This window comes from Pteropus alecto, unplaced genomic scaffold (genome assembly GCF_000325575.1).
Source record: "Pteropus alecto unplaced genomic scaffold, ASM32557v1 scaffold3, whole genome shotgun sequence".
Classification (NCBI taxonomy): domain Eukaryota; kingdom Metazoa; phylum Chordata; class Mammalia; order Chiroptera; family Pteropodidae; genus Pteropus; species Pteropus alecto.
Genome location: NW_006442484.1, coordinates 5,432,483 through 5,447,009, shown reverse-complemented (window position 1 = coordinate 5,447,009; position 14,527 = coordinate 5,432,483). Strand labels below are relative to the sequence as shown.

General features: G+C 38.4%; 1 protein-coding gene across 1 annotated transcript in view; it reads right to left on the bottom strand.

Annotated features, from left to right (window-relative positions):
* The window catches only part of CLASP1 (cytoplasmic linker associated protein 1), a gene marked incomplete at its 5' end in the record, with an annotated part of 217,294 nt that overhangs the window by 31,542 nt on the left and 171,225 nt on the right, over window positions 1–14,527 (bottom strand). Inside the window, 3 exons of the mRNA XM_015596443.2 lie at window positions 1,874–2,024; window positions 10,634–10,740; window positions 11,278–11,421. Of these exons, the coding sequence (XP_015451929.1) occupies window positions 1,874–2,024; window positions 10,634–10,740; window positions 11,278–11,421 (402 nt within the window). The remainder of the gene's footprint in view (window positions 1–1,873; window positions 2,025–10,633; window positions 10,741–11,277; window positions 11,422–14,527) is intronic.

The window sequence follows — 14,527 nt, the reverse complement described above, 5'->3', positions numbered from 1 at the left end:
TCTGCTCCCCAGTTGCTATAGAAACCTTTTCCACTCTACTCACCACAGCCAAGCGCCAGGCCCACAGAAAGTGAGAGCTACCAGTGGGAACACCCTCCATCTTCCTGCCCCCAAACAAAACCTGCTCACCCTCCCTTCTGGCTGAGGCCAATCCCTTCACCAGTGCCCAAACCTCATCCCCCTTCCCATGTTCTGAAGGACTCGTGTCCACCAATCATCCACTCCAACATTCTTCTCTAAATTGGCCCCATCAGCCCTCAAACAGGTCAGTTCTCTCACATGTGAAAAGCCCCTGAATGACCCCCCCACGACGCTACCCAGTCTGTTATGCAAGTCACTCCTCAACCCACTGTGATCTGTTTTCCACTTTCACCTCTCCTCTGAACTGTGCTCACAAAATCCAATGGACTCCTGGAAGAAACTAAATTTGTAAATTGTGGACTGTGACTATGTGTAAAATTTATTTAAGAAGAACATAAAAGTCCAAATGGTGGGCCCATTCTCAAAAAAAAGGTCTTGACTCTACAGTAAAACATGGTGAAGAAATATGGGTTTTATGTATTTTAGGTTAACACAGAATTAATGTAGATAGTAAGTAAAAAAATCCAACGGAGCCTTTGTGCTCCATGCCTGACCTGACATGGTCACGACCACAGGCAGCACGATTCCTCTGACGAGACTCTCCTTCCTGAAAGCTTCCCTCAACTTCTGCACCCGTCTCTTGGTCTCCCTCCTATCGTCTTCAGCTTTCCTTCTAACTCTTTTTCTTGTCTTTTTCTTAGTGTTGGTGCTCCTTCAGATTTTGTCTTTACCATTTATCTAGTTGCTTTTACTCATTTTTCTTTAGTTACCATCAAGCAACTAGGCAATGCCTCTCAAATCTCTACCTCTAGCCTCCACTCTAGACTAGTATATCCAAAAGCCTACTAGATGTGTTTGCTTGGATAGCCCACCAATCCTGCAAATCACATGTATTCAAAACTAAATTCATTATGTTCCAAGAAGGTTAACACGCATGTATGTCCTCCTTCTATGGTACTCTCTCATTGAACTGCACCAGCACCTACTCAATAGTCTTAATCAGAGACTTAGGACTCTTCTAATTCCGTTTATTCCCTGCCCAACCCAACTTCCTTGGAATAATCCTCTGAGTGACAGAAGTCTTTCTAAAATGTAAGTGTGACCATGCCATTTCCCTGGTTAAAAATCCTTCGAAGCCTCTCCGGTGTCCCTAGGGTGAAGTCAAGACATTGGCTGGAAATTCCTGTTGTGTGAGCCCTTCATGAGCCAACCTCTGCAGCCTCTTCTCCAAACCTCCCCAAAACATCACAAGCTCACTCTCTCCACTTCAGCAACCCCCTGTAGGAAATCATACCACAGACACTCCCATCTCTCCACCTTCTCACAGGTATACCCCTCCTCTGACTACAACCCTCATGCTTCTGCTCAGAGGGTGAGAAATCATTTCTTTTGCAGATCCTTCCTGAGCAGCAAAACGGCCCCACGGGTCTCGGTGCTGATCCCCAATCACTCCCACTGCACCACACTCTCCTGCTTACCTGCCTGACTCTGCAGGAGTCTAGAGCTCCCAGAGAGCCACACTGGTATCTGGTTCAGGCTTACTACCTTTATCACATCATAGGAACAAAAATATGTCCAGAATGAATGAAAGCAAACTGAGAAAAAAGGTATTTAGCATTCTTTGCAAAGATAGCAAAGGTCACTTGAAATTGCATTGTGTCTCCAAAACACTGCTTTCCACCACAGGCTAAAATAATGGTGAAGCTCAGTGATCATGGTGGCCGGTGTTCAGAAGAATTGGTGATTATTACCTAATTGATATACAGTACTCTATTAGCCTGGGGATACTTACAATATCACAGTCCTTTTTGCCATCTCGTTTAATTGGTTCATTCAGATCCTCTTGGCTTCGAAAACTAAACTTCTCAATGGCTTCTGTAACTCCACGCAAAGAACTATAGATTTCTTCAGAGTTCAAGTTTTCTGTATCATAGTCCAGCATGCTAAAGATCAAAAATATTTTCTTTCTTAAGTTGAGGCATATGCATAAAATCGAGGTATGGGCATAAATTACTTCCAATAATATACAAAGTTAGATATAATTAGAGTCTGATTTCTTTAGGTGATTTGGAACAGAAGAGAGACATCTTTTATTAGAGCACCACCACGGGACAATTACACATCTTCCTTGACAAATCTGGTCCAAAACACATTACATTAGCACTCAATGAGAACCAGTGGGAAACAATAACCACGAGAATGCAAGAACTCAAAGAGTGACAACCGGTGACTGAATGCACAAGGTAATGAAAGTGGAAAAATAACTTTCATATCTTGAAGATGGAAAAAAAGTACTTTGGTTGTTACTGGTCTCAAATGTACAAACTTAAACTAAGAGGAAGGGCACTTCAAAATAAAGCTAGTATTACAAATTTCAAAGGAGCAAAGCAAATCACCCCAAGACTGGGTTATGTTCACCAGTATCAGAAGCTTGTAAATAAAATCCTGTGTTAAAAAACTAAAAAAACCAACCCTATTACTCAGTCGGGTCCACCTTACCGATGGGCTCCTGAGAGTCTAACTCTCATGTCATCTACCCCAGAAACTTGTTGGGAATGTCAAACTCTTCTAGGTGCCTATACTTGGAGCTTTATAATAAAAGCAGGTCTTATAAAGATGAGTCACTTTCCTAGCTGGATGTTTAAAGGTGCTTCAAAAAGCAAGATATATTTGTCTCTTACAGAAAAATAATGTCAACTGCTGTCCTTTTAGCATAGTAAAATGTGAAATAAAACAAAAATCCTAACTAGCCTTTTGGTATAATGCAGTGTGTCAACAAGCAGCCTTTAGATGTCTGGAAAAGGTAATGAAACAGACAAGACCCCTCACTAAGAATATCAAAGAAAAGCACGGATAGATACATGAATATAAAGAAAGCAAAACATGGAGGAACAGTCAACAAGGGCAAGTCAAAACTACAACTTAGTTTAGATGTCACTTGTTTTAAGGAAGTATTCATGAAGAGATCAGATAAGTTGGTCAAATTTAATTTGCAGAAAGTCTTGAGCTATACTGAGGATTGTTAGGAATGAAGAATCCTTGGCTGTGTATATAAGTAAGCATTGAATATTACTAAGGACTAAAGAAAGGAAATTTTTTTCTATTCTCCTAAGGAGAAATAACTGAAATTAAGGACCCACTGGCAGGAGCCCTTCCTAAGGACAACACAATCATCCCTGCACATTGTCAATAGAGGTTAAGTTTGCAATCACTTAAAAATAAATAACACTTACTAAGCCTTCTCCCCTCCTTCTGTTTTTTAAAAGGTTTTGGCAGATGAGAAAGACAAGATTTGGACAGTTTTCACTTGGAGCAGCCAGTATGGCGTGAGATAGCAATGATCCAAGTGTTTTCTAGGGCTGGTTAGGTTCTGCTAGAGCACACAATCTAAACTCACTCTTAGAGATGGAAACTATTTGCCTAAAATTGCAAAACTGGCCCAGATAGAAATCATTTTCTTTTCTGATGAAAGAAAATACACACCCCAATTGTACTTGGACTGTTCACAAAAATACACGCCAACTCAAAGATTGGCTCTGGCATCAAACAAAAAGAAATGTGAACTTGAACACGTTTACAGTGAAAATTCCATGTGTATACTGTCAGGAGGTGGAATAAAAAACTTGAACAGAATTCAAGATTTCAAGCCCTTCTGAGTTCAGAAGGTTATCTGTCTGTCTATGAGGGAGCATCTCTTTAACGTGAAGAAGCATGACTGAGGAGCACAGGGGCTCCCTGCCCCCCACCACTTTCTAGACCACCACAATACCAGGTATATAGGAACAAAAGCATTTATACATCTGGCCAGTACACTATTTTTTTTTTTTTAATATGTGAAGACTAAGTATGACTCAAACAAAAAATATGTATACAAGATGTAAAAAGATGCCTTAAAATACTTGGAATCACAAAAACCAAAAATAATAATAGCACAGCCCATGCAAAAATAAAAACAAAAACAAAAAAATACAAAAGAATGACGGGATGGACAAGAGGAAGTCTGGCGGAACGTTCAGCTTTTTAAGGGATGTCACAATATTATTTTTCACGTGTCGCTTCAGATAATGTTAGCTTTCAGATAATTCATCTCATTTTTCTCAGCATGAACTTTCTTAAAACATTTCATTTCGGGTCACATAACTTTAGCATATAGTAGCCTCTTTTTAAAATAGGAAAATAAAGGATTCTGCCAGTTAATGTTCCTCCTCTTACTTCAATTAAAAAACCAACTCAGACTTCCAATTTAGAAGTATGTGTGCATACCCAGGTACAGGCTGTGGTGACACTTCTTTTAGACTCACTAGCTTGAGGTCTGAATTATCTCCTTGGTATGAAGCGAAAACCGTGAGCTCCAGGTGAGAGAGATCATTGTTTTCCTCTAACAGGAAACCGTGATACTTTGCTATTTTATGCTTTGGATTGATTTGTCTTTTTTCAAATCAACAGTCCTTTTTTCCAAATCTACGAGTCCTCATTTCATAGAGAAAAAGGAAATTCTCATGAATGCTGTCATCGGGTAATCGTAGACATTGTGGTCCCAACGAGCCGCACAATAAGGAAGCAGCAAGAGAAATGCAGCAGCTTTGCTTGGAAGAGATCCCAGTCTGTCACCTGCCCCACACTGTCTTGTTTCAGGTCAGAGACAACCCCAGGACACAATCCTTTAGGTTAAAGGCCAGGCTCTGGTCACCTGCAAACACTGCAATTAGACCCCAGAAAGGTTTCCTTAGGATTCTTTAGATTAGGAAAAGTTGCTCAATCGGTCAATACTCACTGACCTAAGGCCAGGCCATGTTACCCAATACTGAAGTAGAATAAAGTTATAAACTGCCCTGTTGTAAAGGATCTGTATTATGGGTGGAGAGATGCATGACGTTGGGTCTCCAAGAAAAAAGAAATTGGAGACAGGAAGTTTGCCTTCTAAGATTTTCTTGTCATCCTCTAGGGAAAAGATACTAGGGTATGGAAAAAAGGATAACTGTTCTTTATTATGAAATCAACAGGTGTTTGGCATAGAGCAAAGAGACAGACATAGATTTCCTTAGTTTTATGTAACCAATAGGTTTTCTAAATGCAAAAGTCTCTCATCTCCTCTCCCACTGGTAGTTAACAGAAGTTATAGGTGTTTATTAAGCATCAGCTGTATTTTTGGTGCATATGCGAAAGATAGTTCTGGGAACTGGATGTCCTCTGCAGGACAGTCTTGATGGCTGGATGGGAAGGCTGGCTGAAGGTGAAGCTTAGTGCCCATTAGGGCACACAGATCAGTATACGGGGAGACAGTCATTAAGCTGGTCTTATACTTTGTGGCCTAACTTTTAAAATAAAAAATAAAAAAAAGTGTAGCAACATGCTTTATTAACATTGACGACAGCAGTGACATCTCATTGTCGGTGTGCCCTTGCCCTAACCTTGTGTATCTAGAAACAGTCATTACAAGGATTCTCTGTATACTTTAGAAGTTACTTTTAGAGCTGTAAGAGCTTCAAAAGAAAGATGTTGCTAAAACATTTAGCCGGCCTGTTTACTATGTAGAGCTTCACTATGTTGAGGATACAAAAGTAGGAATGTAAATCTTCTGTATAAAAGCTATCTCTGAAGCATTCAAAAGTAAGACTTTGTTTTATTTTTACCCTCGTTCTATACCAGAGGGTACAAACTTCCCTTACACAGCACAGAGAGAACTGGTCTGGCCCTGCTCTGCTCATTTAATTACAGGCTTCTATAGAAGAGATTCTCTGGTCTTCAGACCTTTATAAAAAGCACCTAGGAGACCCTCAAACAGGTAGCTGTAGGAACATGTGGACCCCACTCTGTACTACAGATTTACCACCTGAAAGAAGCCCCACCCCTTTCTTCTAGACTCATTCACACTGTCACATTAAAGCAGGGGCTTATGAGGGTACCGATAGCTCTCCTACGTGGAGGCAGGGCACCTTTACTGAATGCCCTTCTCGGGGTCTCCTTTCTGGATCCGTGTCCTGAGACTATCACCAGGTGACAGTTCATTATGAAAGAAGCCAGTCCATACAATCACTAGAAGGACTGAGAGCTACAGATGCAGTTTAGGAAGAGCAGGTGTCATCTGCCTCTTAGTAGAAATGCCTTGTGCACCTAAGAAGAATGCTAAGGAAACTGTGCTCGCTGCTGCCTGCCTTGATTTCACAGCACTGCCTGAGCACCTTCTAGGGGCTGAGAACTGCACTGGGCCAAAAGGCTCATAATAACAGATGTTGATGAATTTGGTCAGTTGATGAAATGGTCATCTGTCCTTGTGACATGGCAGGAACCGTACTCATAAGGTTTGACAAAGGTCACACACCAGCTCACACTTCTCACCAAGGCTCTCCTCCTGCTAGTCTAAGCCAAAGCAGGGACCACACTGGAGGCAGCTGAGAGGCTTTCCAAAAGACCTGAGACGACCTTGGAAATGCAATAATATTGTGACACCTCAGACAAGTTTAACAGGTAGCTTGTTACCTGGGAGAGTAAGAGCGCCTGAGAGTCTTGTGGGAGGGAGCGGTGGGAATGGAGTTAGGCTGAGAAAAGGGAGGTGGGTGTTTCGATAGCCCATCGGCACTCCAACCCCATAACCGACTGTAGTGATCAGAAGAGGAAAATCAGAAAGAGAAACAAAAAAAAGGCAAAGGGAAAGGGAGGAGACAGGTGAGAGGAAGACGCTATACTCTAAGTGTTTCAAAGTCTCCTTTTTCCTTGACAAAGTTCTAGCAAAATAAATACTTCACCATACCGAGAAAAAGAACAAATTTTGTTTTATAATTTGGTCTTCGATCAGACTGCTTTATTCCTTTCCCTCTCAATCATGCATTTACATTTTTAAATCACATGAGATTCCAAGTATAAGCATGAAGCGTGCACACGTGTGTGTGTGTGCGCGCGCGCGCACGCACTAAGAAGGACATTATAAGCACTCATAAAAAAATAGGAATGTTCGGTTTCAGATAATGCAATCCATTATTTTAGAAAGAACCAAAGAAGGTATTGTGAGCCTTAATTCAAATGGAACCAAAAGGACTGTAGCAGGAAGAATCAGAGAATGTGACACTCTGACCAGAGCAGTCCGCGTGCTCCGAGGCTGGGATCTGATCATATGGAGGTCAGAGGCTGCCACAGGTGATTTCCTTCTGAAAGAACACCAGCACCACCAGAGGGAGGGCACCAACCCTCAGCTGGCCAGCTCAGAGAGAGGGAAACTGAAAATCTAATTCCTTTACTTATGTCACCTAATATTAAAATTAAAATTCATCTGAGAACACGGGTATTCCTCTTCACAAATATCGCTAAGTTATCTGGACTTGCAGAAGCCCTGACAGAGAGTTCTAGCAACTGTTCCAATCTTAAAAAACCATTGGGAAAGGGGTGAGCTGGACTTGTTGGAAATGTGACATGTGGCCATTGGGTACAGTGTGGTATCAGAGACAGTGTTCTTACAGAGCTGCACTGCCTGCCGCTGGCATTCACTGTAGTTCTAAGAGCAGTAGGTACAAAGCTAGTCTCCATCTGAGGACAGTTATGGTCCATTTTATACGGAAAATAAAAATGTGGATATAAGAGGTCACTACAGCATAGAAGGGCCTAAGTCATACACTGAGTTGGGAGTGTGGGTAAAAGAGAAATAAAGGCGACCACCTCGGGCTGGAGCTCTGCTAACAAGGAGAGAATAAAGCAGGCACACTGCCACGTCCCTGTGAGAGGCTAGGTCTTCCAGGTAATCCCCACGTTGATTCTATTGATAGCGTCCTCTGATGGGATGACTGTAAAATCTACCTAAAATTACCTTTTACTGCTAGGGTAAGAGAGGTTATGTAGTTAGTGCCATTCTGCTCTACAACATGTTTGCCGAGCCCCAGAGTGAGGACTGCCATATATTAAAGGGAATGGATTTCATGCGATTTCTCAAGTTTGTTGCAACTCTGTTTTTTTATAAATCACACTGGGTAAAATAAGCTAAAATATAAATGTGTTTAATGATGAAAAACTATAGGTCATATATTTCCTTTCCAAATCTCCAGTAGTATCTGTTTACTAGCTGGGAATAGGCAGTAATTCTTCTCTCACACAGAAAGTTTAACCTGTTAGCTATGGCTTCTCTAATACTAATGGGTTTGATAAAAATGAGTTCCTCATTAATGATTTAAAAAAAAAACTACCGAAATGCAGATTTCCTTCATCATTTTAGGATATTTCCTTATTGCCACTATGATCTGAGTGTAGAATTTTTGGACCAAAAAAAAAAAAAAAATACTAGTTCATTTCAGTACTCAAATTAGATTAAAAACAAATCATTGGTAATAAAGAATGAAAAGCTAGTATCATACGGTCAAGATGACAGGTCAGATAAAATAAATGTTTCAAGAGCACTGCTCAGGAAAATAGTGGCGATTATACATGGTAGAACTCATCACCGTCTCCTTACAATGCGGTAACCTGGCCCGTTCTCCTAGTTAGTGCAAGAGTTCGTTGCTTTTACAGTATTCCTGGTAGAAAGTATGCAGCCTATTTGAATATTTCCAGTGATGTGATATGAGGCAGTTTTTCCTACTTCTGGACATTTTTAGTTATGAGAAAAATCATTTCTCCTATTAAATTCAAGTTGGCTATAAGGCCATCTAGCTAGTTATGCACTGACTGAAGGCATAATGTTTTTTTAAAAAAGAAAGAAATGATATAATTGCCTAAAGAAGAATTTTTTAACAAAAAAATATTTAGTCCCTTGGACTTTTTAATATTGAAAATAAATCTCTTCATTTCTTCCACTGACCTGTAACCCTAATAATAAAATTTAAAATCAGGCCAATTAAGAATGAATGGTGACCTGGAAAATAAATTAAAATTTTTAATAATTTGGGGATCCATGAGATTAATACCTAGCCAATTCTTAGCTCTGATTAATTATATTAGCAGCTCCCACCAATCTTTAACTTAGATTATCAGCACATATAAAAAAAATTTGAGTTTTACCTTTTGCTTGTTACCTGAAGAATGTGCCACCCTAATAACGAAATAACTAAAGGAAGTACGAACTGTGTTATGAAAGAAGAGATTTCCCAATTAATGTTACAAAGTATCTCACAAAAGCAACAATTTACAGAGAATACAAGTTCTCCATAAAATTCTCCCCCAACCAAGAAAGAGAACTCTATGATTTTACTTTCAACACTGGACTGTGGTCATTTAAGACAAACTATGTACTTAGATACAGATGTTAACACTAAAAAAATTTGTTGGCTGAGCTTCAGTTATACCTGGGGAAAGTCAGACATATTTTTATTGGTTTCTGGTCTCACTTGTCGAATTAGAATAGTCTGCTGAATCATGACAATACAGACCAAATCTGGAGACATAACATCATACTTCATTCTACTTAAATATAGTATGGGGGCGGGGAGGCTTAGAGTGATTAAATCTAAGGCAATAAACAGTAGGATACTATACGTATACAAGATATTTTGTTTAACCAAGAGAAAAATGCAAAATTGACACATCCCAAAATATTTACATGATAATCTGAGGAACTGAAGAGAAATTCAGTGGTAAAGACAGAGGAATCTGAGAGACTCCTTGTCATTTAAAAATCGAGATTTAAAGGCACTTACATTTTGATTATCTTTCCACTAAAGAAGTAACCATTTAAGGGAAAATGGCTTACTTGCAGTATTTTCTTATAATTTTAAGATCTTGGTGTCAGCAACCCTTAAGAGCTAGCTTCTTGCTTCTTGTTGTTAATGACCCCAAAAATCTGGACTTTTGTGGACAGCACAGTATGTATGACCCTTACAGGTTCAGGCACTGGCTGTTGCCTAAAAAGTCTGGCTTACAGGGCCATTACTTTGAGACCACAGGGGATTCCAACGCATGCCAGGGTGATGTCATGAAGGCCACCATGTAGAGACTGCCTAAGGCTCTGGCCAGATGACGAAGTGTTAACTAAAGATCCCAAGACAAAACATTTTCTGCTTTTCAGTCACTGCCTCACACTCCTTAAGGCCATTGTTCACACGAATCTGAAAATGCTGATCTAATTTTAGTTCTCAGGTTCTTACTCCCTCCTCCAGAGCAGCATTCTGCTTTAAACATGAGCCAATGATGATAGTGACTATGCTTGGAATGGCCACTTGGTTAGAAAACTACTCCAGACTGTGTGGACATGTAATAAAGAGTTTATTTAGATGACTACATATCTTCTTCACGTGCTCCTATCACTTACAGAGTAAGTGATGAGCTTCTAAATGGTTTCTATATGATATAGAACTAAATGGAACTTTTAGTTCTAAAATCTTTAAAGCACTAGAAAGTGTTTAGAGCTAGAAGAATCTCAGAGAACATTCAGTGCAAACCACTCATCTCACTGTAGAAGTTAACTGCTCTGCCCAAGACTGACTATACAGTTAAGATCTGGGTGGAGACTGGAACCCTTAGTCTCCTAACACTCATACAACTTTTTGGTATTAAGCTTGGTCTAAAAATATAAAAACAGGCTAAACTGACATTGGGGTGCTTTAGTTTCTTCACTTCTGTTGAAAGGCATTACCTTGGAGACAGGCCCCCATGGGAACAGTTGGTGGGTGAGGTCAGGGGGCTGGTCCTGCTGCTGGTGTGTCTGGAGGGAGTCCGGCCAATTGTATTGCTTGGAGAGCCCTGGAGTAAAGGCAGAATAAGCATCATTACTCAAGGGCTAAATACAGAATATGGTCTACTTTTCCCTTGGCCTTTTAACCCACGTGTAAATAAATAGGGAGAATTTGCACAATTGGGGTCATTTTTTTTCTGAATCGGTTATGGCCAATTTTAAGTGCATGTTAAACCAAAAAACGGTTAACTGTTACATAGGCATTCCCGAAACTGAATGACCGATGCCAGTTGTGCTGGAGTAACAGACACAATTGAGCATTTGCATCTCTACAATATGAAGAAAAAATAAGTAAGTCAATAAATAAATGACTAAATGTAAAAACTGAACTGACTGAACAACCTAACTTAAGAAAAAAGGCCATATTTAAATATTAGATTCAGTCATTCATTGTAAATACAGCAGGATCAAACATGGCCTCATGTAGACCCACAATCTCCTAAAAGGGAACAAGAAAGCTGGCTATTTTATTAGAGCAAGTTCCAGAAGGGACACGCAGAGGCCATCATCAGTACAGAGGGACCCATCGTGACCAAAGCACTTACCACACTGGTGTTACTGGAATTCTTGAGGTGGTTATGCAGGAGTTTGGTGGCACCATCCTGGAATGTTTTTGGCAAGGCACCAAGTAACATGGTAAATTCAGGAGTGTTCAGTTCAAACAGAGAAATAAGCACTATTTGTGCTGCCTAGAAAAAAAAAGACATGATTAATGTATGTAATGTACGGTAACATATCTTGGTCAAAATATTCATTAAAATTGTTTTTAAAAAACATTTTTGTATGAGTAAAATAAATAAGAGGACATCTTTGCCATAAAAAAATAAAAATAAAAATAAAAGGCATCTGTAAAAATTCTATCATCAATTACAGCCCTGTTGCATTTTAAAGCCCTGGGTTTGGATTTCCACAGCACATTAATAAATTCCTGTAATTTTTCTTATGTTATCTAGCACTAAGAATGAAGCTGGTAAATACATAAATAAAACAAAAATTTTTTAAGGCTTAAGATTGTTCACTCTAATAAGTCAAAATTGGAAGGGGCTCTCAGAGCATCCTGGAAAGAACACGTTTCTAAACTACCCATCACTGGGTTATCTTGAGAAACTGATTTTCCTTAACCCCACTCCCAGTGACTGAGATACACTAGAAAAAGAGTTTAAATATCTGAAAAACTGAAAATCTCCTACATTTACAGCTATGAATTGAGGAGAGAGACAGTCTTTGGGAAGCAAAGGAGACTTACATGGTGCAAATTAAAAACTTATTCTTCTGTCTTTTAGAAAGAATTCTACTTTTCTTTATTAATTGAGACAACATACTGCAGAACTGCTTATAATCACTATAGTAGCAAGGTGGGGAAAATCAATTAGCTGAAGCAGTAGCAGTCAAATGAGACTCGAACTTCTCCCGCATGCTAAGTGCTTTCTATGGTAGTAGTGGAGTAGCCGGCATTCTGAGCTTTAAAAACGCCTGAGGAATTAGTTACAAGGGTTTTTGCTTTAGAAAAACTACACCAAAAGAAAACTTTAGTAAATACTAACTGGCATTTCTTACAAATTTCTAAGAGTCAAAAGAAAGGAAAACACATTATGAAAATCTTTTGACTAAAAAGCATACATTTATTTTTCCAAAGACCCCAATTTTGAGGATTACAGTAATTATTATGGGAAAAAAATTATACTTTTCCCCATGATATATAATATTACAACAAACATATTTACTGAGAAATTCTTTGGCAATAAAGACCACAAAACATTTCAATGCTTTTATAATGTTAAAATTCTGGGTCCAGTTAAAACTATTTGTGCCTGAAAAAAAATCCAAAGACCCAAATGTATTTAACCAAAAAAAATTATCAATATAAAATATAAGTAGGATTTTTTATAGAGTAATCAAAAATTACTTTCTCAACATGTCAAAAACATTCACTACACACAGCATTGGGCAGAAGTATCTCACTTTTTCTCTTGACCTCCAAATTATAGTCATTAGTAACCTTTCATTCAAATCAGATCACACCAGGCCAGTGTGCTTTCCTGACAGGTAAAAAACAATATGATAACTGTACTAAAATATACATTTCTACATTCCATTATTGAAACATTCTTAATAAATCATTATATGGAGGAATCTATTTCCCCAATTTAACATACTAATAATAAACATGGTTTAAATATTTGTATAAAAGCAAATTTCAAAAATCATGCAAAGTAAACTGTGCATTTAAAAAAAAAAATTTTATTAGATGTTAGAAAAAAATGCATGCAGAAGAAAACTGTACTTCGAAGAGAAAGAAAGAAGCAGACTTGAGTTTTAGCAGACACAAGCAATCAATGTTGCCAGTTTAATAAGTAAGTTTAGGGACTTATTCTTTTGTTGACTGAAAATGACCTGAAAATTATAAAATGTATCATTATATTTAAACAGCATATTCTTATTTGAAATGTGCCACTGTCTTTACTAAAACACTCTATTTCTTCCCAAAGTGACAAGATATCTAATACCACAAACTTACTTGAGGTTTTTCACAAAGCAAATTATAAAATCAGTGGGATCTTTTAGGAACAGGAAGACTGCAAGATGATAAGCCTTGAAGCTGCTAATTCACAGTGGCTACTTAACCTTAGTGACTTTTAGTCATGTGGGAAAAGAAATCCTAAAGCTCAATTTGGTAAAAAATCAAATAGAAAGACAGGGGACTTTGAAAATATAACTGGTCGGACAGATGATATGTGTGATTTATACATATAAATGATTTATTTTTACATGTTCTGAAATATAAAATGAATATGATTTTATTCAGTTTTCAAAATCACCCTCTGGCTTAAAGCTGTTTTTAAATTAAAATCTTTTTCTAATGAGAGTCAAGCTTCAGAAATGGATAAAAAGTTATCATTTAAATATATTATTTTTAAAAGAGTTTACATCAAAATTTTAAAAGGAATGAGAATAATGGTCCTAAGATTTTATCTATAACCCTCTGTGTCAGTGTCAGTGAGCAATCAAATACTAGAATTCCAAGAAGAGAACTGGGTTATATTTATCACAACCATCAATACGCTCTCATTAAAGGAATAATACCAACTATGGGGATAAGTTGGAGAGATTCATTTTTAAAAGCCTGAGGCATAACTCATGTTCAATAATGAATCAAGCAGAGTATGTCACTGTTCTTGTCCCATCTTTCTTTGAACTCTTGCCTTACACCAAAGGCACACTAGCCAAACGAAAAAACTCAAGAGTGCTGCTTTTCTTAATGGGCAACTAGTGCAATTTATTTTAAAAATCAAATAACAACTTAAAAGAGAATGATTCCCACTCACGCCACCACAGAAAAATTTGGGGGAGTGATTGTAAAGAGTTCTTCGAATATCACTGCTTACTGTTTGAAAAGAACTCCTGGGGTTATCAATAGCCTTGAATGCTGTGTACCTTACAGCAGAAAAGAATTCTTCCAAACAGGAGGTAATAAAGCTTTCACAAATGCTTCATTGCTGGTATTAATCAGAGAAAACTTAAAATTTGGGAAGAATAAGAGTGTTCTAATCTATTAAGCAATTATTACCATTCTCTTCAGATTGTCATTAAAATTGCTTCAGAAAATCACTAAAGAGAAGGTATCTCAAAACCTTGCTTATTTAGTGTCTGTTCTTTACTATTCCATTAAAATATGGTGGAAGTCTGTCTGTCTACGGCCATGCCACCCTGCCTGATCTTGTCTGATCTCGGAAGCTAAGCAGGGTCGGGCCTGGTTAGTACTTGGATGGGAGACCACCTAGAAAGACCAGGTGC